We start from the raw sequence: 23012 nt of genomic DNA on the forward strand, positions 1-23012 counted from the left end.
TGGGAAGATGGATGGAGCTAAATACAAGCCAGTGCTGGAAAAAAGCCTAGAGGCAACAAAAGACAGAGGTCCCCATACCTGCAGGAGAACAGCCATAAACATACAGCCATAGCTATAATGGAATGGGTGAGTTGGGCCAAATTCATGTGTTGGCATGTTCCTGTAAGTGTCCATGACTAAATCTAATTGAGAATTTATTTCAGTACCTAAAAAATGATGATGCTCCCCAACCAACCTGGCTGAGCTTCAGCTGATTTGCAAAGAAGACTGGACATAAACGTTACGGCTCCAAAAAGGTGCAGGTGTTGTGACAGCTTGTGTTAGTCAAAAAACATAGCTCTGTACATGGTAAGGGTACAAAAACTGGATTGAAAAATGAGTGAAAAAGCTGCCACTGTACAAAAATAATTTGTGTTCAGTCATCAAGAATACTGTCAAAGATAACCAAGTCAAATAAGGAGTTATCTAAGACCTTTGCACAGTGTATGCTGCTTATTGTGTTGATCCCTTTCTGTTAACATATGACCAGACTCTCCCTACCTTCCTTCTGCCTGCCTGCCCACCTTACTTGTTTCCACCCACTTTCTGTGCCGGCTCCATCTCAAAGCCTGCCTTTAATTTTGATCAGCGATGAAATGATTGCCCACCCCTTTCAGTTCTTCTGTTCTCTCTCTCTTCCCCCCCCCACCTCCCCATAGTTGTCATAGAAACAGAGGAGTGTGTGCGTGAGAGAGAGAGATTTTGTGAGTTACCATGAGCATCTGTGTTCCAGTCGATTCCCTCAGCAGAGACATTTATCACCCAGAGTTAGGAAGTTGTGATGGCCAACTGTTCTCTTCTCTGTCTTCCTTTGTAGTTTCCTGCCTGCACACCTTTATCATCTTTTTTTATTTACACACAAGAACAGTATGCGAGAATGTGTGTTTTCCCTATTTTTTTTCTTTTTTTTATCTGCGTGTGACCAACAGTGTGTGTAATAGGTCCCCTGTCCCCTCATCAGCCCCCCATCACACACTCTCTAGCTGGCTGGATGACTTTAGATTGAGTGTTTGGTGGCTTAGGCCGACCATAACTCTAATCCTCTGCACTCAAACAAACGTAAACACACACTTGCACACATATATGAGGTCCCAGGTCTCTCCACTATTAGCCGGGGCCGAGGGAGTCTATGCGTGTCTCTGTATGTGTGTGTGTGTGTGTGTATGCATGTTTGGAGGGGGATTGCTCAGAGACACAAGAAGGGGGAACGAGCGAAACTAACCCAATTTCCTGCTCCATTTCCTTTTCACGCGGCGGCTGCGTCCCATTCCACAGCGGACTGGGTTGAACACCAGCCACCCTTCAGCCCGAGGTCATGCCTTTTACCCCTGAGCCACGCTTCGGAGAGTATGGGGTGGGGGGCGGGAGTTCAGTTTAAATAAATCATGGGACCCCAGCTCCAAATTACACACAAAATAGCAATTTTGTGTGAAATTGAAGTTCACTAAAAGTTTCAAGTCAACTCAGATCAGAATCATTCTGTTTGATAGGTGCAGCTTTGAAATATTAAGATGCCCTATGTTTATTCTCATCAATGACCTGTCCATCCTTAAAGCCATGCAAATGAATAACTACATTCCCACAAGATACTGTATTATAGAGTTAAACCTAGACATTTATATACTTTCCACTGTATAAAAAGATATATAATCTAATTTTCTCACCATCTAACAATAAATTGGCAAAAAAGGTTTCCTGTTTTAGGTCACTTAGAATTACCAGAAATATTTAAATTTGTTAATGCAATACAAAACATTTTATAAAGATTTCTTTATCTTTTTAAACATTTGAATTTGAATATAAATTTACTAAGTATTTGGCAGAACTACACTTTAAACTTTATAAGTTGAGCCAAATGTTTTAGATGTCTTTTCAGAAATTTGAACAATAATTTGCTAGAATTTTGGGTTTTTCCTCCTGATGAAACTGATGTAACTGAGTGACATGTAACTGGTTTTTAGGATGACCTACTCACACACACACATTTTCACCTTTTCTGCCTACAAATGTTCTATTGGTATGAGATCAAAACTTTGTGATGGCACCTACAAAACCTTTATTGTGTTGTACTTAAGCCAGATTGTGACTAATTTGATGTTATGCTTGGGATCACTTACGACCCATTTGGTGTCGTAAGATGTTATTTCAGTGTTTCCACATAACATTCTTTCCATGTGATGCCATCTGTTTCGCTGCCTTCATACACAACATGATACTGCCATCACTATACTTCACAGTTGGGATGGTGTTGATAGGTTTGCACGCTTCCTCCATTTTCTTCAAACGGTGTAACCATGGTCATAATGGCCAAACACTTCCGTTTTATTTAATTAGACCACAAGACATTTTACAAAGAGTTAAGGTCCTTGTGCCTGCATTTATTTCATTTGCAAACTGTGATCTAGCTTTTTATGTTGGTTTTGAAGTAATGCCTTCTTCCTCTCTTGGTGGCCTTTCAGCCCATGTCGCTACAGGACTTGGTTAACTGTGGATAATGATGCTCTCTTTCCAGTTTCAGACAGCATCTACACAAGTCCTTTTGATTTAGTTCAGAGAATGATACACATATTTCTTACCAGAACATGTTTAAAACACAAAACCTGTCTCATTCCTGAACAGTATGATGGCTGGACATTCCCATATAAGCATATAGTTGTTTGAACTGATGAATGGGTCACCTCCAGGCATCTGGAACTGAACCCAACGACAGAACTTGTGGACAAAGACTTGTGTAGGTCCACAATTATCTTTCTGATATCTTGGCCTATTTCTTTTGATTGTCCTGTGATGCCAAAGAAACAAACAGTTTGTTTAATGTTACCTTTAAAATACATCCACTAGTGTTTCTGTAATTAACTCAAACAATCACAAGTCTCAAAAATCATGTCATCATCAGCGTGGACTTCTGAATTTGAAGAAAGTAATAAAATTCATCATAATTCTGGTATTTAGTCAATAGAAATAGTTTTGCTATTCCTAACTGAGCTAAAACATGAAATAAATTGTCTCATTAATGGCAGACAGTGGGAGAATAAATGGAATCTGGAAACTTATTTTCAGTATATGAAGGTAACTAAATATACCTACCTGATATTACAGACTTACCGTTTATAAGCATATAATCTTTTTTTAATTGTTACAAAATGGCAGGACCATTTAAACTGAGGCTTTAATCATCCAACATGTCACATAAGTACACTGCTCAAAAAAATAAAGGGAACACTCAAATAACACGTACTACATCTGAATGAATGAAATACTCTCATTGAATACTTTGTTCTGTACAAAGTTGAATGTGCTGACAACAAAATTACACAAAAAATCATCAATGGAAATCAAATGTATTAACCATTTGAGGCCTGGATTTGGAGTCACACACAAAGTTAATGTGGAAAACCACACTATAGGCTGATCCAACTTTGATATACTGTCCTTAAAACAAGTCAAAATGAGGCTCAGTATTGTGTGTGTGGCCTCCACGTGCCTGTATGACCTCCCTACAATGCCTGGGCATGCTCCTGATGAGACGGCAGATGGTCTCCTGAGGGATCTCCTACCAGACCTGGACTAAAGCATCCGCCAACTCCTGGACTGTCTGTGGTGCAACGTGACGTTGGTGGATGGAGCGAGACATGATGTCCCAGATGTGCTCAATCATGCGGCGCTCCAAAGAAATGCCACCCCACACCATTACTGACCCACTGCCAAACCGGTCATGCTGAAGGATGTTGCAGGCAGCAGATCGCTCTCCACGTTGTCGCCAGACTCTGTCACGTCTGTCACATGTGCTCAGTGTGAACCTGCTTTCATCTGTGAAGACCACAGGGCACCAGTGGTGAATTTGCCAATCCTGGTGTTCTCTGGCAAATGTCCAGCATCTTACATGGTGTTGGGCTGTGAGCAGAACCACCATTTGTGGACGTCGGGCCCTCATACCATCCTCATGGAGTCGGTTTCTAACGGTTTGTGCAGACACATGCACATTTGTGGCCTGCTGGAGGTCATTTTGCAGGGCTCTGGCTGTGCTCCTCCTGTTCCTACTTGCACAAAGGCGGAGGTAGCGGTCCTGCTGCTGGGTTGTTGCCCTCCTACGGCCTCCTCCACGTCTCCTGGTGTACTGGCCTGTTTCCTGGTAGCGCCTCCAGGTTCTGGACACTACGCTGACAGACACAGCAAACCTTCTTGCAACATCTCGCATTGATGTGCCATCCTGGATGAGCTGCACTACCTGAGCCACTTGTGTGGGTTGTAGAGTCCGTCTCATGCTACCACGAGTGTGAAAGCACCACCAACATTCAAAAGTGACCAAAACATCAGCCAGAAAGCATAGGTACTGAGAAGTGGTCTGTGGTCCCCACCTGCAGAACCACTCCTTTATTGAGTGTGTCTTGCTAATCGCCAAAGATTTCCCCCTGTTGTCTATTCCATTTGCACAATAGCAGGTGAAATTGATTGTGAATCAGTGTTGCTTCCTAAGTGAACAATTTGATTTAGCGGAAGTTTGATTTACTTGGAGTTATATTGTGTTGTTTATGTGTTCCCTTTATTTTTTTGAGCAGTGTATAATCCTATCTCACATGCTGTATAAAACTCACAAAACCTCTTTCTCTCACACACACAACTTAAACACTGTAGGTGTCATCTGTTTGACATCAAAGGTTTCAATCCTAATCTCTATGCAAAATGATCAACAAACATAAAAAAAAAAAAAAATCCATTACAGCATCAGAAAGTTAATTTTCTGCCATCTGGACTATGATATTATAGAAAAGAATTAATGCCTGGTTTGTGATTTGAAAGTCTTTAAAAAAATATGCAAAAGATATGTGAATGAACATTAATCTACAGACATATAAGAATCTACAGAATATATTTTGGAGGGTATGAAGCACCCTGCATGTGTGCATTCTTGATAAATGATTAGATGTTATCACAGGTAGGAGTTTTAATAAAGAAATGTCATTAACATTTGTTTCTAATCTGCACCTCCACAAAATATAGATACATGATGCGTTCTGCTCAGGTGAAAAGTAAGACATAAAGGTTTAACACCGCTGTTGATTTAATTATTTTATATATTTTTTATTTTATAAGGGCATTGATTAGTTGAGGGGTGGTGCTTTCATAGTGTAGTTCTGTAACTAGTTGACCAAAAAGCTAACCTAATGCTGCTTGGTGATGCAGGCCCCAGGTAAAACAGGACAGTAGCAGGGTCTGAAAGCAGGATGTGTCCGATTGAAGATAACGCTTATAGGCGCAATCGCTGCAGATTTTAAATTTGTGAACAAATTGTCAATTTTAAAGCAGTTTATGTATGAACAACATACTTCCTTTACAACCACATGTTATGCCATTTCTTCATAGGAGTTGTGTTATTTTCACATTTACGATTGTGTCTACTGTTATTTAGAAGGAATGCAGTAAGTGCGACTCAATCACTATTTTTAAATTGTGGATTCTGTTATGTTGTTGTCAAGTCCTGCTCCTATTTTTTAACAATAATCTTGCCTTCAGACTTTCTTAGAAAAGGGATGTTACGGTCACCTAGGGACAGGCTTGTCACGTTATTGGCCAAGAAAATTAAGAATCAGAATCAGCTTTATTGCCAAGTTTGTACAGACAAACAAGGAATTTGACACCAGTAAACTTTGCTCTCAATAATAAATTATATATTTTTAAATGTATAGGTGTTGGACAGTGAAACTGAAACACCTGTCATTTTAGTGTGGGAGGTTTCATGGCTAAATTGGACCAGCCTGGTAGCCAGTCTTCATTGATTGCACATTGTACCAGTAAGAGCAGAGTGTGAAGGTTCAATTAGCAGGGTAAGAGCACAGTTTTGCTCAAAATATTGAAATGCACACAACATTATGGGTGACATACCAGAGTTCAAAAGAGGACAAATTGTTGGTGCACGTCTTGCTGGCGCATCTGTGACCAAGACAGCAAGTCTTTGTGATGTATCAAGAGCCACGATATCCAGGGTAATGTCAGCATACCACCAAGAAGGACGAACCACATCCAACAGGATTAACTGTGGACGCAAGAGGAAGCTGTCTGAAAGGGATGTTCGGGTGCTAACCCGGATTGTATCCAAAAAACATAAAACCATGGCTGCCCAAATCACGGCAGAATTAAATGTGCACCTCAACTCTCCTGTTTCCACCAGAACTGTCCGTCGGGAGCTCCACAGGGTCAATATACACGGCCGCGCTGCTATAGCCAAACCTTTGGTCACTCACGCCAATGCCAAACGTCGGTTTCAATGGTGCAAGGAGCGCAAATATTGGGCCTTGGACAATGTGAAACATGTATTGTTCTCTGATGAGTCCACCTTTACTGTTTTCCCCACATCTGGGAGAGTTACGGTGTGGAGAAGCCCCAAAGAAGCGTACCACCCAGACTGTTGCATGCCCAGAGTGAAGCATGGGGGTGGATCAGTGATGGTTTGGGCTGCCATATCATGGCATTCCCTTGGCCCAATACTTGTGCTAGATGGGCGCGTCAATGCCAAGGACTACCGAACCATTCTTGAGGACCATGTATATCCAATGGTTCAAACATTGTATCCTGAAGGCGGTGCTGTGTATCAGGATGACAATGCACCAATACACACAGCAAGACTGGTGAAAGATTGGTTTGATGAACATGAAAGTGAAGTTGAACATCTCCCATGGCCTGCACAGTCACCAGATCTAAATATTATTGAGCCACTTTGGGGTGTTTTGGAGGAGCGAGTCAGGAAACGTTTTCCTCCACCAGTATCACGTAGTGACCTGGCCACTATCCTGCAAGAAGAATGGCTTAAAATCCCTCTGACCACTGTACAGGACTTGTATATGTCATTCCCAAGACGAATTGACGCTGTATTGGCCACAAAAGGAGGCCCTACACCATACTAATAAATTATTGTGGTCTAAAACCTGGTGTTTCAGTTTCATAGTCCAACCCCTGTACATATATACACAATTGACTTTACAATAGAATATAATGTGAAATCAGTCCAAGTATGCATGGTGGTGTTCTGGATTGTCAAGTGTTCCTCAGAGAAACAGCCTGGGGGAAGAAGCAGTCTCTGTAGCGCTGGTTTTAGCAGACAGCACTCTGTAGCACCACCTGAAGGTAAAGGCCTAAACAGTTTGTGTGCAGGGTCTTTGGGGTCTGCAGAGATTTTAGCTGCCCTTTTACTGACCCTAGACCTGTATAAGTCCTGGATAGAAGGAAGGTCAGTCCTGATGATTCTCTCTGCAGCCCTGATTGTCCGTTACAGTCTGGAGCGGTCCTGTTTTGTGGATGAGCCAGACCACACTGAGATGGACAAAGACAGGACAGACTGAATTTTGGCAATGTAGAAGATGACCAGCAGTTCCTGTAGAAGGTTATACTTAAGTTGACCACACCAGTGGTCGAAGAAGACTGTAGGGGGCAAATACTTTTTCAAGACTCTTTACATACTGTAACTTCATTCAGTTTTATGTGTGACTTTAGTTGTAAGTTGGTTCATGGTCTTTGTTGTCTCCTGAAGCCTTTTGTCTGAACAGCAGAAAAAAGCAAGAACAGCAAAAACTGTCGGTTAGAGAAAAGAACAAACTGCTAGTTAATTAGATCTGGAACTCTGCCTTCACCATAAAGGCAGCATGAGTTTGTAGAAAATTCGCTGCTTGTTTTCTTTAGCACCATTTCCTCTGCAGGCTAGCCTTGAACAGCAAAGCTCTGCATGGTTTTGCTCAGCAGAGTGGAAAGCCTCAGTGTTATGGCCCAGTTGGGTGCCAGCAGTAGCTAGCCAGCAAGCTAGTCACCCTGCTGATTGCGTTAGGCAATTAACATGCTAATTAAAAATCTCATTAAAATAAGGGAGGTATAAGAGAATGACCTGAGGCAGACCGCTGGGCTTCATTTAGGTCAGGAAGACTCAGGGGTTTTCAGAGACTGTGTGTATTTAAATATGAGTGTATTCATGCTAGCTCTGCTCCTGGACTGTTGCTTCATTGTTTGCCTGTTTGACAGAAAACGTCAGATAACATTGCAAACTCAAACTAAAAGGACACATTTTTCATTGGGCATAAAGAGAGATCATGTCTGTGACCTAGCCGACTCAAACAACTACATCAGATTCATACTGATGAGCATTTGAAAAAAATGTATCAAAAATATCCCATGTCTTTTCCTTATGCTTTTTCTTCATTTGATAGACAACATTTAATAGATTCTTCTAAATACAATGCTGCATGGTACTTATTGGTGTCTGACTCAGCGCACACGTCATTATGGCAGCCAGTGGTTATTGGTTTTTGATTAATTTATTGAAGTGTTTTTTTTTTTTTCTTTTTTCTTTTTTATTAATGGATCATTTTATTTTATTATCATTTATTTTAAGTAAAACATTTCCAGTTTTTGGATCCCATAAAATGCATACAAAGTTTTGCATTTTAAAGTATAACATGTAGAAAGTTCCCCCCCCAGCACGACAAAAAATGAATCTTTCATCTATATTTATACATTTACAAACAAAAAAGTATACACAATGTTGAATATCATGATACTGAGCTAGAAACAAGAATTGGTCTCAGATTAACTAAGTGCAACTCTAAAGAAACAAACTCTTTTTCTGTTACTTTCTACATCTTTTAGTAAAAATTTAATTGCATCTAGCATATCAGCCAATACTACACTAAAAAAAACAAACAAAAACAAAAAAACAAAGCAGAGAGACAACTTGTCTAACATCATTTATTTAGAAGCTTAAAAAAGCTCACAGCAGTGTATTCCTGGCTCCTGTGCAGACCCTGGGATTGCCTCCGCTGCTTTTCTTGGATCACACTGTGCTGTTCTGGATTAGAGTAAAGATTACAGAGCATCCAAATCTCCATTTATTGTCACCTAGCTTCAAGTCTTTAGAGCAAATAGTTTTGTGTATGGAATGTATTGGATTTTCTGCACACAGCTCTTTGAAGAAAACTGCTGCAACTTTTATTAAGAATCAGAAGAAAATTAAAAGATGAAATCATAAAAACGATGTGCCTATTGAAGAAATTGATTTAAACAGATTTTTATACACAAACTTACTAATTATGTCAACAAATTATGGCAGCTTTACATGCCATGCATCTTCACAACGTGCTAAAATTTAAAAACTGTATATAAAAACCAATTACATGATTCAGTGGCTTGTAGAAATATCTTTAGCAGCAATAAGTTTAAAGGAAACATCAGTCTGTTACATCATTGTAAAATAATAGTTTTTTGTCCAGTGACTGCAAAATGAAGACACATCATCACAACACCACCACCGTGCTTGACAACTGATATAAGGTGTTTATGTTAATATGCAGGTTTTGGTTTTCACCAGAGGTGGTGCTGTACATTAAGACCAAACGTCTCCACATTGGTCTCATCTGTTTGTTCCAGACGTTTTGTGGTTTATTAATATGCAGATTTTCAAACATAAGTCATGCTGATATATTCTTTTCCAAGAGAAGAGACTCCTTCAACATTTCCAAATAAGCCATACATATAGAGTCTGTGATAGATATCTTGTGTTTTTTTTTTTCCAGAGTTGCTGATCTTGTCTGATCTTTGGGTTAATTTATTTGTATTTCTATTCTTATACAGATTTTCAGCACAAATGTTTTCCTCTTATCAATAATCTTCCTCACTGAAGAATGATAGGCTTGTTTTGATATGACTTTTAAGGCCTTCTTAAGTTGATGTGCAGCAGCTGTTGCTTCTCATTGCTGATGCCTTTACACCCTGGCTCTCTTTTAACACATTTTTCTCTAGAGCAACAAATGGTCAAAACCCTGCTTTTATAGAAGTAGTCACAATGATACTGATCATTAATCAATCTCCATGGTCCGCAGCACATGGCTGCTACTTGCCCTCTTTCTGTAAAAAATACTATAGAAAAGTGTTCACTTAGTTTTTCCATACGCAGCGTTTCCAATTTGGCTTTATCTTTGCTTAATAACCAGTAACATTGTTGAATTTGTTGTGTCGTCTGTACACTTTAGGTTAGATTTGAATTATTTTAGAATCAATTAAAAACATTGGCAAAGAGGGTGTACTTTCTTTTTCCAAGGTTTGTATATGCATGAATATTTCAGGATAGGGATCAGCTCTGTATGTTTCAAGGAAACCCATTTGAGATTGCAGCCCACTTATAAATATGTAGATCCACATTAATAAAATACAATCAATTCAATATCTTAACATAACAGAAAAACCTTAATGTTATATATGTCTCCTTCTGCTAACAAGCTGTAAACATTTGAAATATTAACACTGAGAATGTAATGGATTTGCTAAGAAATATTTAGTTGGTAAAAATCAGCACTGAGCAGCCCAACATTTCCAATGGACCTGTCACCTTTAAATGTGTTAAAACAACTACTTGTTGATTGATCCAGTGGCCTCCTTCCTTTTAGAATTAATAAAGTTGTTTTGTTTATTGTTGCAGTCTGTTATTGTGGTGTAAGGATAAAACCCTCAGTACGTTAGTTTTCTAAAAACAGATGCTTGCTGCGTGTGGGAATGTTGCTGATGAGAGTTGAGTTTGTTCAATAGGCTTAAAAATGTTGACTCTCAGAGGAGAGGAAAATATGTTTTATCAGTACAAGATTAGGGATTACTAGTTGTTCATAAGCACTGTTTGCAGCTCTTGAAACAGAGGTTATATGTATGGTGGTGCTATGGATGGCGGAAAGAGAGACAAATAAATGTATATTTAGAGAAAGAAGAACTTAAGAACTTACAGGAGATAAAAGTAGGTGTTCAGAGAGATAAAAAGAAACCCATTAAACAGAACATATTTTCCTTTATCATGTCACCTCTGTTAGCTTCACTGCGTCTAGAACTCAAGGCTCTTCACTTATGAGGCTTGCCTTCATAATTTATCTCTGCCAGCATTAGTTTCATTTTTGCGCCTGGGCTTCGCTGACAGACAGATACAGAAAAGCTTTGATTTACCTTAGGAGTGCTCTGTTTGTTGTTCTCTTATATCGTCTTCTCTCCCCCTAATCCTATCCTAATTCCTCTTTGTGCTTCACTTCTTTCTATTTTTCTCCAGGCTTTCTATTGTTTCCCTCCTTTCTAATCATTTCTGTCTTTTATCTTTTTCTATTCAGTCAGATCTACTGTATAGAGAACGCCCATGGCCAGCTGGTGCGTGACCTGGACTTCAATCCTAACCGCCAGTACTACCTGGCCAGTTGCGGAGATGACTGCAAGGTCAAGTTCTGGGACGTCCGTAATATCCAGGAGCCCGTAAAAACCTTGGAGGAGCACTCGCACTGGTGGGTGGACCCCAGGGGGAAATAAGGGGTGGTGGAGGTCCTTGAATGGGAGATGGTTAATTCCTGTATTTGTCGAAAATGTGCTCTGTGAGTCAACCTTGCACACTGGCAGATTCATTACCTTCCTAAATCACACCGTTTGAATTTAACAGTATATGCTGTTAATCTTTAACCTTCTTATACAAATTATTATGGATGATTATCATCTCCTTTGTGTGTTGTGCTTTCTCTTTGCATACGATCCACATTTTGCACAAATATTGTATATTTACTGGTGGCGTATTTCACTTTCACAGGCATTTCTTAAAACGGGGTCATTTTGTTCATTGCTATTTCCACACACTGTAAGGAAACGGGGGTTTTATGACTCCAATAAATTTGATCTACCAGCAGGAGCTCACTTCGGTATTTTGGCTTCATCAAGAGTCTTAGTTTGTCATATTTTAGAAGAGTAAACTGGCCTAAACTGGATCAGAACAAAAATAAATGCACATAGTAGTAGCAGTATTAAAAATAATACACAATGAAATTTTGCATTTTATTTGGCCATTTATCTTCATAATAACAAATTGCATAAAATACATTCGAACAAATGGATAAAAAGTGCTTTTTCAACAAAAAAAAAAGATGTACATTTAAAAAAAACAAAAGCTACCATTTTGCTTGGACTGCAGTCAGTGAAGCCTCATAATTCTTGCTTTAACAACAAAATCCAGTTTGGCAGTTTAGCTCAAACTTTGTCCTAGATCAAAACAAAACTTTCTGGAGCTTAGTTTAGTTGAGAGCTGTGTTCTGCAAGTCAGGTACAGTATTAAATCTTTAGAGAGTTCCTGCACAAGTTCAGTCAGCACAAAAAATGGTTTTGTGTATTGTTCTAGTTTATATATATATAAGTACAAGACATTCACTATCATGTATCATAAAAATCCCCAAAATACATTCTTCAAACAATCAGAATGCATTTCACATTAATGACATCTGTAAACTTAAGTTTATTATTTTAGCTGTCAGTATTATGGCTATTTAAGTTACATCGCTTTGTAATCAGTGTTGATTTTTATGCAGGTGATACAGCAGGTTACCTACCTCAGTCCACAGTTTCTTCACATATTAACATATTTTTGGACATTGGTTAATCCTCGAATTTCCCCCAAATGCCTCACCTCGTAAAACAGATATGTGGAAATCGAAAAATAAAGTAAAATACTATTGTAATCTCATTGAATTGTCAAACCAGTTATATAAGATTATTTAAAATATGTTGTTGACTGTATTATATGCAACTCCCATTAAGATTTATTCAATTTATACGCAGTAAATAGCTCCAATTCATAACAAATGTCATCTGATCAATATTTTGCAAGACAAATAGGTCCAATTCATATACAGTAATGTAAAATCAATCCAATACAATTATATAGAAAGATCCAACTTCAGCGATACATTTATTTGGTAAAATGTCATCTAAGTAAGTCCAGCCGATTGCATTGATTTAACTTTGCAGCAATCCCTCTTACTGAGCAACAATGTGGCAACAGTGGGGAGGAACAGCTCTGTTTTAACAGAAAGGAACCTCCAGCAGAACCAACTTCAGTACCAGCAACTATTTGCCACATTTGACAGGGAGTATCAGAGAATAGAAAGCAGACGTAAACAATACAGAATTGCTGCTCCAGGAGTGCTTTCTAGGCTTTTATAGCATGGGTAGCAAAGTTTCACAACAACAACATCAAGCTGTGCTCATCTTATGTTCTAATACACTTCACGGTTTTATTTTTTTCTCTAAATGTTCTCTACCATCTTTCTTTAACGTATATGAAATGTTCCTCGTAAAATGTGATTAATTTCTAAAGCAGAAATTACTTACTCTCCTGGTAAATGTAACATTTAAGATGTGGATAAAAGTGTCTGCATATAAGCAGAAGGAAGGCCTGACAGAACTGATATTTACGCATATTCAGGGAAGAACCCACAGTAACAATAAATATGATGAAAACTCCTTTCATTGACTTGTGACTGGTTTCCTGTTTCATTAATTGCTTTATCTCAGGACTCATGAAATGCCCCGACTGCTCCTGATGTAATAAATTGCAGTAATAAACTCATTACAAATTAAATCCATCGCCACTTGATTGGTGGTTGAGGACTGGAGGTGAGTCCAGCCCCAGGTTGTCTTCTGCTGAGGCTTCAGGCGTCGCTCTGAGCTGAACAGCCGACTGCAGATGTGTCATGTAGGAGACATGCACCGTCTCCTCTGTGAGCTGAATAGATGATCAGCGTGAGCCAAACTGGGATCCTGCTGCAGCACACGCACACACACACACATGCACACACACACACACACACACAGTGGAGTATTAGCACACTTTGTCTATTTGCACGCATCCTCGAAGGAGCAGACGTTATCTCCAAAAGAGAGGCAGGCTCGGCAAACATATCCATAACTGTAGATTGCAGCAGATGGGATGTCTTCTGATGGGAGATAGGTGACTGTGTGTGTGTGTGTGTGTGTGTGTGTGTGTGTGTGTGTTTTCACTATCATTTAATCTGTGTTTTTGCAGAGCTCTCTTTTTATCTGTGTGGCCACATGCGTTTTTGTGCCTTCCCCCCCACATTTCTCTAAAGCATATTCTCCTTTGTATTCGCCTGTATGAGCACCTATCTTCTTCTGTGCATTGCGTTTATGTGTGGGTGTTTGTTGTGCACGCTCATTTGTCGGAGCGCAGCCAGGATATGGCCTCAGGGCTGCTGGGGGTATTAGGGAGTATTTTTTAGCAGGGAAGCGGATTAGCGGAGCGCGGGGAATGGCGTGGCCGAGGCTGATTTTTCTGTCAACAGCCTCAGTTATCCCTCAATCCCTCCCTGTGAGGGAACTGGGACCGCACTCTGAGCTGCGCCTCGGGCTCACAAAGGCACACAAACACGCAAAGAACAAGTGCACAAAAACCGAAGAAAAAAGGAAGCAATTCGGGGAATGAAGGGACAAAATGGAGAGTTATGGAAGGGAGAAGAGGAAACTCAGAAAGAAATAAAGTGAGGATTATGGAGTTTTTGATTATGATCATCAGCAGATGTGAACAGAGCTCAAATATAGACTGCAAGCTTCCAAATCCTCATTACTGGCATCTAAATACTCAAACACAGCTATTTTAACGCTTGCGTGAGAGCACTGCATTTTCTGCATGATGTGTGTGGGTGGCTGAGAGCGTGCATGTGTGGTCTATTCAGGCATACAGTCAACAAACTATCACAGCATCCAGAGGTTGCTGCAGGGTTCTCAACCCACACAGGACTTTCTTCACAATCATTGTCATCATATTCATAAATGTAAATAAAAAAAAAATGTTCCTGTCATAGCTCGGCTGTCTAACTCTGAATGAATAATGTGTGTCCCAGGGTGTGGAGCGTCCGCTACAACCACAGCCACGACCAGCTGGTGTTAACAGCCAGCAGCGACAGCCGTCTCATCCTTTCCAATATGGTGTCCATCTCCTCGGAGCCATTCGGACACTTGGTGGACGACGAGGAGCTCAGCGAGGGGGAGGACAACCACCAGGAGGACAAGTAAGAGCAACTCTGGGAGTTCTAACAACTCATCAGCAGCAGCTCCTTACTTAAGCAGTCTGGTTTAAGCTGGTTGATGTTGGATTGTTATAAGGACTGAATATGAGATTTAATTTCTGATGTTCTAATGTGCAACAATGTATAACACAATGGCTACCCAAGACAAAAACAGTGATAGCCAAGTCTCCAGCAAATATGACTTTTGAAGTTTAATTTTATATTGATTGTTGAAATATATCTGGTATTTCCCTGTTTTGTCACATTGACTTATTTCAAAGAGATTCATTTAATGTTTATCAAGGTTTCACCAAAAGGCCATTAGGTTGTCAATGTTTTAACAAACTAAAACATGTTTTGTCTAAATAAATTTCCTCTTATTCAAAAATAGGAATAGTTACAGTTAAACACCAACCTGTCATTAAATGCAAGATAAATAGCAAAACAATTGGTACTGACAAAAGACAATTTCATAAATTACTTTTGCTTAACCAGGTACATGAACCTTTGCCTACAGTTAAGATTTTAAGATTTGTTTTTCCTAATTAATAGAAAGTAATGAGAACAAGTCAACATTTTGAGGTAAATAAGAGGCTTGTATAAAGTTGGGTGATGCAAGTTCATAGCCCCAAACACAACAGCTAATTAATATTATTAAAAGGCCATTTACGGACAATTTGAAGTTTATCATTCTATTGTACAAAAAGATTTTTAACAGCTGAAAAACATTTAAGACAGCTGCCAATCTTCCAAGAAGCGTCTGTCCACATTCATTTACCTCAAAGTCGGACCATCTCAAAGAACTGACAAAAACACCCAAAAACCTCCTTATCAGACCCTAATGGCCTCATTTACCGTGTTAAATGTCACAACAGTAAAACTGAACAAGACTAAAGAATCAAGGGTATTTTAATAAGGTTGCCAAGAGAAATATCTCTCTTCCATAAACAAGAAGACAGATTAATTTCCAAACATGTATCTGAATAAACCACTAGACATCTGAAACAATGTCATCTGGACAGATCAGATCAAATAATCGTCAGAATGCACAGTGGCATTTTTGGATAAACACAAACACAGCATGTTAGCACCAAACCTCCATACCAACAGTCAAGCATGATAGTAGAGGGGGTGATGATTTGAACTTTCTTTATGCCGCTCTCAGTCATTGAGTTGACTATCAACTTCTCTTTATACCAGAGTTTTCTAGGGTCAAATATGAGGTTACATGTCTACACATCAGGGAATCTGCAACAGTATGGCTTAAAGAAGAAAACATCATGATGTTTCAATGGCCCAGTCAAAGAGCCTTAAGAGGACTGTGGAGAAATATATGTTTGCAAACCTCAGTGAACTGAAACAATGAAAAGAGGCCTAAAATTTCCTCCACAATGTGGGAGACTGATAAAGTCATGTGGAAAATTATTACTGCTAACTATTGCTGTCAAATGTGCTTCTACAAGCTGCTGAATCATGTGGTGTATGAGGTTCCTCACACAGTGACACTGCATTTTGGTTTAGTTTTTGGTTCATAACCATTTTTAGGATAGATAACACTGATTAGTTTCTGAAATAACTGGAAAGAAAAAGGGCCATCTAAGAACTCCCAGTACTGTAGAAGAAAGGCTAAAGATTCATTTGTTAACCAGTTATTGGAGTCCTAGATATTTCCTTCAGTACTTCTTCCAAAATGCCAAAAATAATTTTGTTTCTTTTTTCTCAGTTTTTTGTCTGTTTGGTCTTTACCCTCTTGGGTCAGCTATGCTCTCTTCCTGCATTAAGGTTCAGAAGTAGAGTCATAGCACAGACTCAAGTCTTCATCATATTGAGCCTTTCCTCTGCTTGTCTTCTTCAGTGGTGTAAAGGTTCTACTGAAACAAACTGAGACACTGAAGACTGTATGGAAATATGCTGTGTATATTTGAACCGTTCCCTTGATAATGGTCCTCCCGAGATTAAAGCTGACAGCCTGAACCTTCTGTCTTACGGTACTTTGAAAATCTCAATGATAAAAGGAAAACATTAAAATGTGTTTCTGTCAAAACACTTTGAGATTCTTTCTTTCTCTCTGTGTAGACTAAACAGTTGATTTGAAAATGTCAGCAAAATCCTCTGTAATTGTTACTGTTCACTGCTGTCCAAATCTGCCACAGTCCAACATCCATTACAGTCCTCCTCTCAGCCATAACTACCAGCTCTTACACTCAATGGCCAACTCTCATCCACAATTATCGACTCTTCTTCCTAATCACCAGCACTCATTTTTACTTTTAACCCATTCCCCGGCAGCTGTTGACCCACCTTCTGCATGTCCTACTTAACAGTACCTGAACACTGCAATCTGATCCCCTGCGGTAGCCAGAACATCTGGGGTGAAGATCATTTAAAAGCAAAGTCAAGAAAAATCCTGTTACTTCAGCACATATTTGAATTCTCATTCAATTTTTGTCAAAAATACAGAATTAGGCAGCAATCTATTTGATTTGATTGAATTTGGTTAAAAGCTTTCACCCAAAGTGTTAATTGCCTCTGCTGGACTTTAACCTAAAAGGACACTAAAAATCAGATTGGCAAGGTTGACACAAGATCAGGCAAATCGTTTGGGTCATGCTCATCGTGTTAGTCAAAGAGGTTCATAATACACTTTAATTTACATATATAGTTTTTTACCTATTCAAAGCAAAAAATATTCAATTGATTCTGTAGTATGTAGCCATTATGAGAAGTTAAAATGTTTTGTTATTTCAGTTTTGAAGGTCTTTGTTTCAGGGCAAACTGATGAAAAATTGGCATTTGCTTTTGCAATGGTTTTATATGCTGACTGTGGCTCAGTAGGAAGAGTAGTCGTCTTGCAATCAGAAGGTTGTGAGTTCAAAAGCATTTTTTTTTTCTTTTTGCCAAAAAATGTGTGAAATATTTTCATCGGGATCTACAGAGATGATTGTAGTCTGAGTACAGACCAAACAACAAGTCAGTCCATTTCCAGCCCCCACCTTATTTTGAAGGCACGGTCAGCTGAGGCTCTTTTGACCGCAGTGTGGGGGGCCTTGAGTATAGCGCAGCATGTTGCCACAATGCTAATCAGCAACAATTACAATTTTCAAAGCAAAATGTTTAGTTTTTAAAGCAGGAAGCAAGCTAATGTTTGCCTAGCACCTCAGCAAACATCTCCCTCAGCAAAGCAAGACGCGTGTTTACTGCAAATTTTTTGTAGCCGTGTATTTAGACTCAAATAGTTTTACAATAATAAAAAATGACAACATTACACGTGTTTCAAGGAAACTGTTTAGGCAGCTTTGTAAATCCCAGTTAGCCCTGTGTTGGGGTGGAGACTATGAAGAGACATCAGGGAGACAGAATATGAAACAAGAACACAAAAAACATCCTGAGCATTATTATTGTTGCACAAATTTAGATGGAACACAAACAAAATGCTGTTGCAAAATGTGTGATATTAATGAAATCCAATGTGAAATTTAGATTTGTGAAGAAGTATTGTTTCTTTATTTTCAAATAAAAGATTTGTGCTATTTTTTTTTAACAAATATACTAATTGATAACTGTAAGGTAACTTTTTAAAAACTTCACTAAGCCATGTAATTACATGCTGTAAATTTTACTTCTCTTACTTTCTGTGAAATTGTGAAACTAGATACTTTAACCATATTATTATGATACTTTCTGGGGTAAGAACCATGTTTATTTTTTAAAACATTAAATCCTTGAAAGAAATCAAATAAGTTTGAAAAAGACAACTATTTATTTCATATGGCCATAGCTCTAAAAGGCTCATTGAGTCCAGAGAGGACTATTTTTCACAATAAGTTGCTATAGTATGCATTATAACTGCTTTATTATGAGATCTATTATCTTCAAGTTCTCTCAGTTTTTTATGCCAGGCAACAGTGTCCTGCTGCAAATTAAGTTTATTTTATGAAGTTTCTCTTTTTTGTATGTGTGTCAAGAAAGGCACTTTACTTGTTAAGGAATAAAAAGTAAGTAAGTTTACAAAGTTAGATTTACAACTTGTAAAATAAGTCCCTATTACACTTTACTGTAAAGTGTAAGCAGCTTTGGGTCTTAAACAGCTGTATTCATTAAGTGTGATTTATTTTTCTTGTAAAAAAAATCCAACAGAAGGGATTTGCTCATTAGTTGTTGGTCTGCACCTTTGACCTATATATAGGTTGCATGGGTCACATATATAGAAATCGCATGAGTCTGAGAACTGGTTTTGATCACCCAGAGCCATGGAACCCCACTCTGGGGAAAAGCAACACCAAGTGGGTAAGGGCAAGGGATAATCCTTAAAAGATAAAATGGCTTTAATAACATATTTTCATCAGAGTTGTTGTGGGAATAAAAGCAGTCATGCCAAATGGAATAAAAAAGCAGCCTTGTGCCTGTTTCTGTCATGGAGTTGTTAGGAGTTAATTTAATTAAACTTTTAATTCAATCTACATGTCCAAGACTGGTTTCTTTAGATTGCACCTTAAAATAATTTGCAATCAAGAGTTTTCACTTAGAGGCTCCTAAATATGTGACCCCACCAGGTGATGCATGGCAGTTTGTCAGTGTTTAAATTGTTCAGTGACATTATCCCTAAAAGCTCTCAATCCCTGGTGTTACTGAGACCAAGACCAGTATTTCTTAGGATCACTCAAGGGCTCCCAGTTGCGCTCTCTCTTTCTGTTCTTTCCCACTAAACGTATACAAGTGACACATTTAAGAGCGATTTTATTTTAGGCTGCCGTCCAGAGGGAGCAGCTACTGTCAGAGCAAAAACGTAGGTGTGTAAAATAAATCCAAATGTTTAAATCATTGTTTTTCCCTCAGGAACACTTACAGCCTGAGGGTTGAGGGGAGTTTGTGCTGGCAGTAATGCTGGATCATATTTCTGAATTGTTAATTATCGTCTCAGTATTGTAGCAGCAGTTGAAATGTGTCAGCAATGGCCACAATGTTGGTGGACAGATTTATTTTTTTATTCATACATTAATACCCAAATTTACTTTTTGATGTTTGGATTTAACTTCTGAAAGTTATGTAGAAATAAAGTGAACAAAATAATGTGAATCTTCCGCTCTCCTGCTAGCTAATGGTGCTGTGGAGACTTGATTTTATGCATGCCATTTAATACTGCAGACATTTTCACAAACTAAATCTGCAGAATTTTGTTTTAACAAATAAATCATAAAGCATTCTTCCTCAGTGTCTTAGATATTTCTGTAATGTGTTTTTGTACTTCAGGAGTAAGGAGCCTCTGAAAGACAGTGTGGTGTCCACCTACGAGGAACACGAGGACAGTGTATACGCAGCAGAGTGGTCGTCGGCTGACCCGTGGCTGTTTGCCTCACTCAGCTATGATGGACGCCTGGTCATCAACAGGGTCCCCCGAGCTCTTAAATACCGCATCCTGCTGTGAGGCAAAGGGGGAACCCACAAGCGTGACACATTTGTCTGATGTAAATATCTAAGTATGGATGTCCCAATCACTGTAAAGAAAGAAGTATGTTGCTTATCAGCATTAAAGGAAAATCTCTAAAACAAAGTGTAACTCATTTTTGAGCTCAGAAGGTTTTATTTAGTGACCGTAACTGTGTTGTTTTTAAACTCGTGACTGATTTCCTTAGACAAGCATAAGAAACAGTCCCGGTATCTGAAAACAGAATGACAAGTCAAATAAATTGTGAATATTTTAATAGCAACATTATACTAACAAATCTTTGTATGGCACATTTTCAACAGTAGCATTTTAAATAAAATGATCTTACAGCAATACTAAGTTAACTGCAACCAGTTAGTTTAAGACCCTTGTTGAAAGTCTTAAAATACCCAATAGCCTTTAAAGTATCTGGGAGAGAATTTTAGACATTGGGGTCATAATAACAAAGAGGAGCCTTTTCCCTCCTCATTTGAGTTTTTGGTATCAACAGTAGATTAGTATGACATGTTGTGTCATGTTGCATTTCTTTATCATGTCTAATGGGTAACCTAGATAAGGTAAAAATAAAGGGGCATAAAATTTGAAAAGAAGTTGCAAATTTTAATATACCTCATTGTCACCTCTTTGAATATATCCAGCTGAGAAGTTCTATTAAAACACAAACAAGCAATGTAGCCCCTTAACATCTACCATAGAAATATTAATGACCATGAGTTGTTTACGGAGGGGATTAATTTCCAGTATCCATAACCATCCAGTAGGAGAGTGTACAGAAGCGCTTGAGAAGAGACGGGAAACATGGAGAGAGGACTTTGAATGTATTTCAAACGGAGGACTGGTGCTACTTATACTCAACTTGGATTACTACAGTGTAATTGGTTGACAGTCAAATGCAGCACTAAGATCTAACAGTATAAGTATAGACACAGGTCCGTTATCTGAAGCCATGAGAGTATCATTTCACCAGTGCTGTTTTAGTGCTATGATGAGCTCTGAAACCTAACTGAAACTCTTCAGATCATTGCTGTGTAAATACTCACCCAATTGATTGTCAACTATTTTCTCAAGAATTTTAGATAATAACGGAAGATTGGATAGGTCTGTAATTTATTCAGTCATTTTGATCAAGCAAAGTTTTCTTGACCACCTGAAGTTTAACCTGCTCTAAACTGTGGAGATGACAACATGTGGCTGCTGTGGATCACTGCCGGTTCCTAGTAGCCACCCTTTCTCGGGACCTGAGCTGGTCCTCACACTTAGACACTGTTCGGAAGAAGGCCCAGCAGAGACTCCACTTCCTGTGGCAACTCAAGAAGTACAACCTTCCACAGGAACTGCTGGTCATCTTCTAAATGGCCATTATTGAGTCTGTCCCGTGTTCGTCCATCACTGTGTGGTGTGGCTCATCAGCAAATCAGGACAGGTCTAAACTGCAATGAACAATTAGGTCTGCAGAGAGAATCATAAGGGCTGACTGTCCCTCTATCCAGAACTTGTACAAGTCTAGGGTCAGGAAAAGGCCAGCTAACATCTCTGCAGACCCCGCACATCCTGCACACAAACTGTTCATAGACTTTTAACTTCAGGTCCAGACTACCTGGAAACTTCAACTTAAAAAATATTTAATGAAAAATGTTGAAGTTAGGTTGGCAGCAGTGGGGCAATGGTGGAGCGCGCGACCCATTTACAGAGACCTTAGTTCTTGATGCAGGCTGTCGCAGGTTCGAGTTCCAGCAGGTTTACATTTACTGTATTTCCTCCACCCTCTCTCCACCCTATTTCCTGCCAACTCACTTTTGAAAAAATTTGAAAAATAAAGGACACTGGCTTCTAAAAATGTTAAAGTTAACCTTTTCAATAAGTCTTCTGGGATTTTATTTTAATTAATTTACAGTGCATGCTTTACATACTTTCTGTTTGTGTGTTAGATAAACTAAGCCATAGGGACTAAGTTGTAAGATTTTCAATACTAAAAGAGCGACATTTATCCTGTCCAGTTCTGAAAAATAACATTCTGTTAAAAAGAAAAATAGCTGCGATAAATGGCCACACCTTTAAACAAGTACTTTGTTGACATATTTTAATTCAGTTTTCTTTTGTAGGGGTCTGCCAGCATCCCACACCTTCATTGAATATTTGCCAGCTCTTTCTTGCAAAACATCTCCAGATCTATCAGATTTTGAGGCCATCTCTATACCAAAGACTTCTTCAGGTCAACCCACAGGTTTTCTGGCAATTTTAGCTCAGGACTTTGGCTAGGTCATTACAAAACTTTAATTTTCTTCACATGAAGTCATTCTTTCATCTTCAGCTTTCTTGCAGACAACTAATGGTTTGGTGCCAATGCTGACTGATATTTTAAAATATCAGACCTTCATCTAACTTAAAAAAAACATGTTCTAGTATATTTTTAATAATAATACATTGTTTGTTTTTCATTTGTATGTCACATTATAAGGTATAAAAAATTAACTGATTTAAGTCTCATGTTTTTGAATTAAAACCTTGCCTTTTAACAGTGGTGTGAAGGCTTTTTTTATTGACCCATTATACATCAGACCCTCCTGGAATGTTTGTTGCTCTCTTTTTACCAAAACAGTCCAAATCCTAAACGAGTTTAGAGTTTAACAAACTCAACAAGTAAAGCAAAAAATACAAGAATATGTCAGTTATAT

The 23012-nt window shown here is 38.7% G+C and overlaps 1 protein-coding gene across 1 annotated transcript in view; it reads left to right on the forward strand.

Moving 5' to 3' along the window:
• The window catches only part of eipr1 (EARP complex and GARP complex interacting protein 1), an 83007-nt gene extending 62569 nt beyond the window's left edge, over positions 1-20438 (forward strand). Inside the window, exons 7-9 of the mRNA XM_047344694.1 lie at positions 11163-11330; positions 14727-14894; positions 20142-20438. Coding sequence (XP_047200650.1) covers positions 11163-11330; positions 14727-14894; positions 20142-20316 — 511 coding nt within the window. The 3' untranslated portion in view covers positions 20317-20438. The remainder of the gene's footprint in view (positions 1-11162; positions 11331-14726; positions 14895-20141) is intronic.
• The last annotated feature ends 2574 nt before the right edge of the window (positions 20439-23012 follow it).

Source organism: Girardinichthys multiradiatus, chromosome 19, assembly GCF_021462225.1.
Source record: "Girardinichthys multiradiatus isolate DD_20200921_A chromosome 19, DD_fGirMul_XY1, whole genome shotgun sequence".
NCBI classification, from domain to species: domain Eukaryota; kingdom Metazoa; phylum Chordata; class Actinopteri; order Cyprinodontiformes; family Goodeidae; genus Girardinichthys; species Girardinichthys multiradiatus.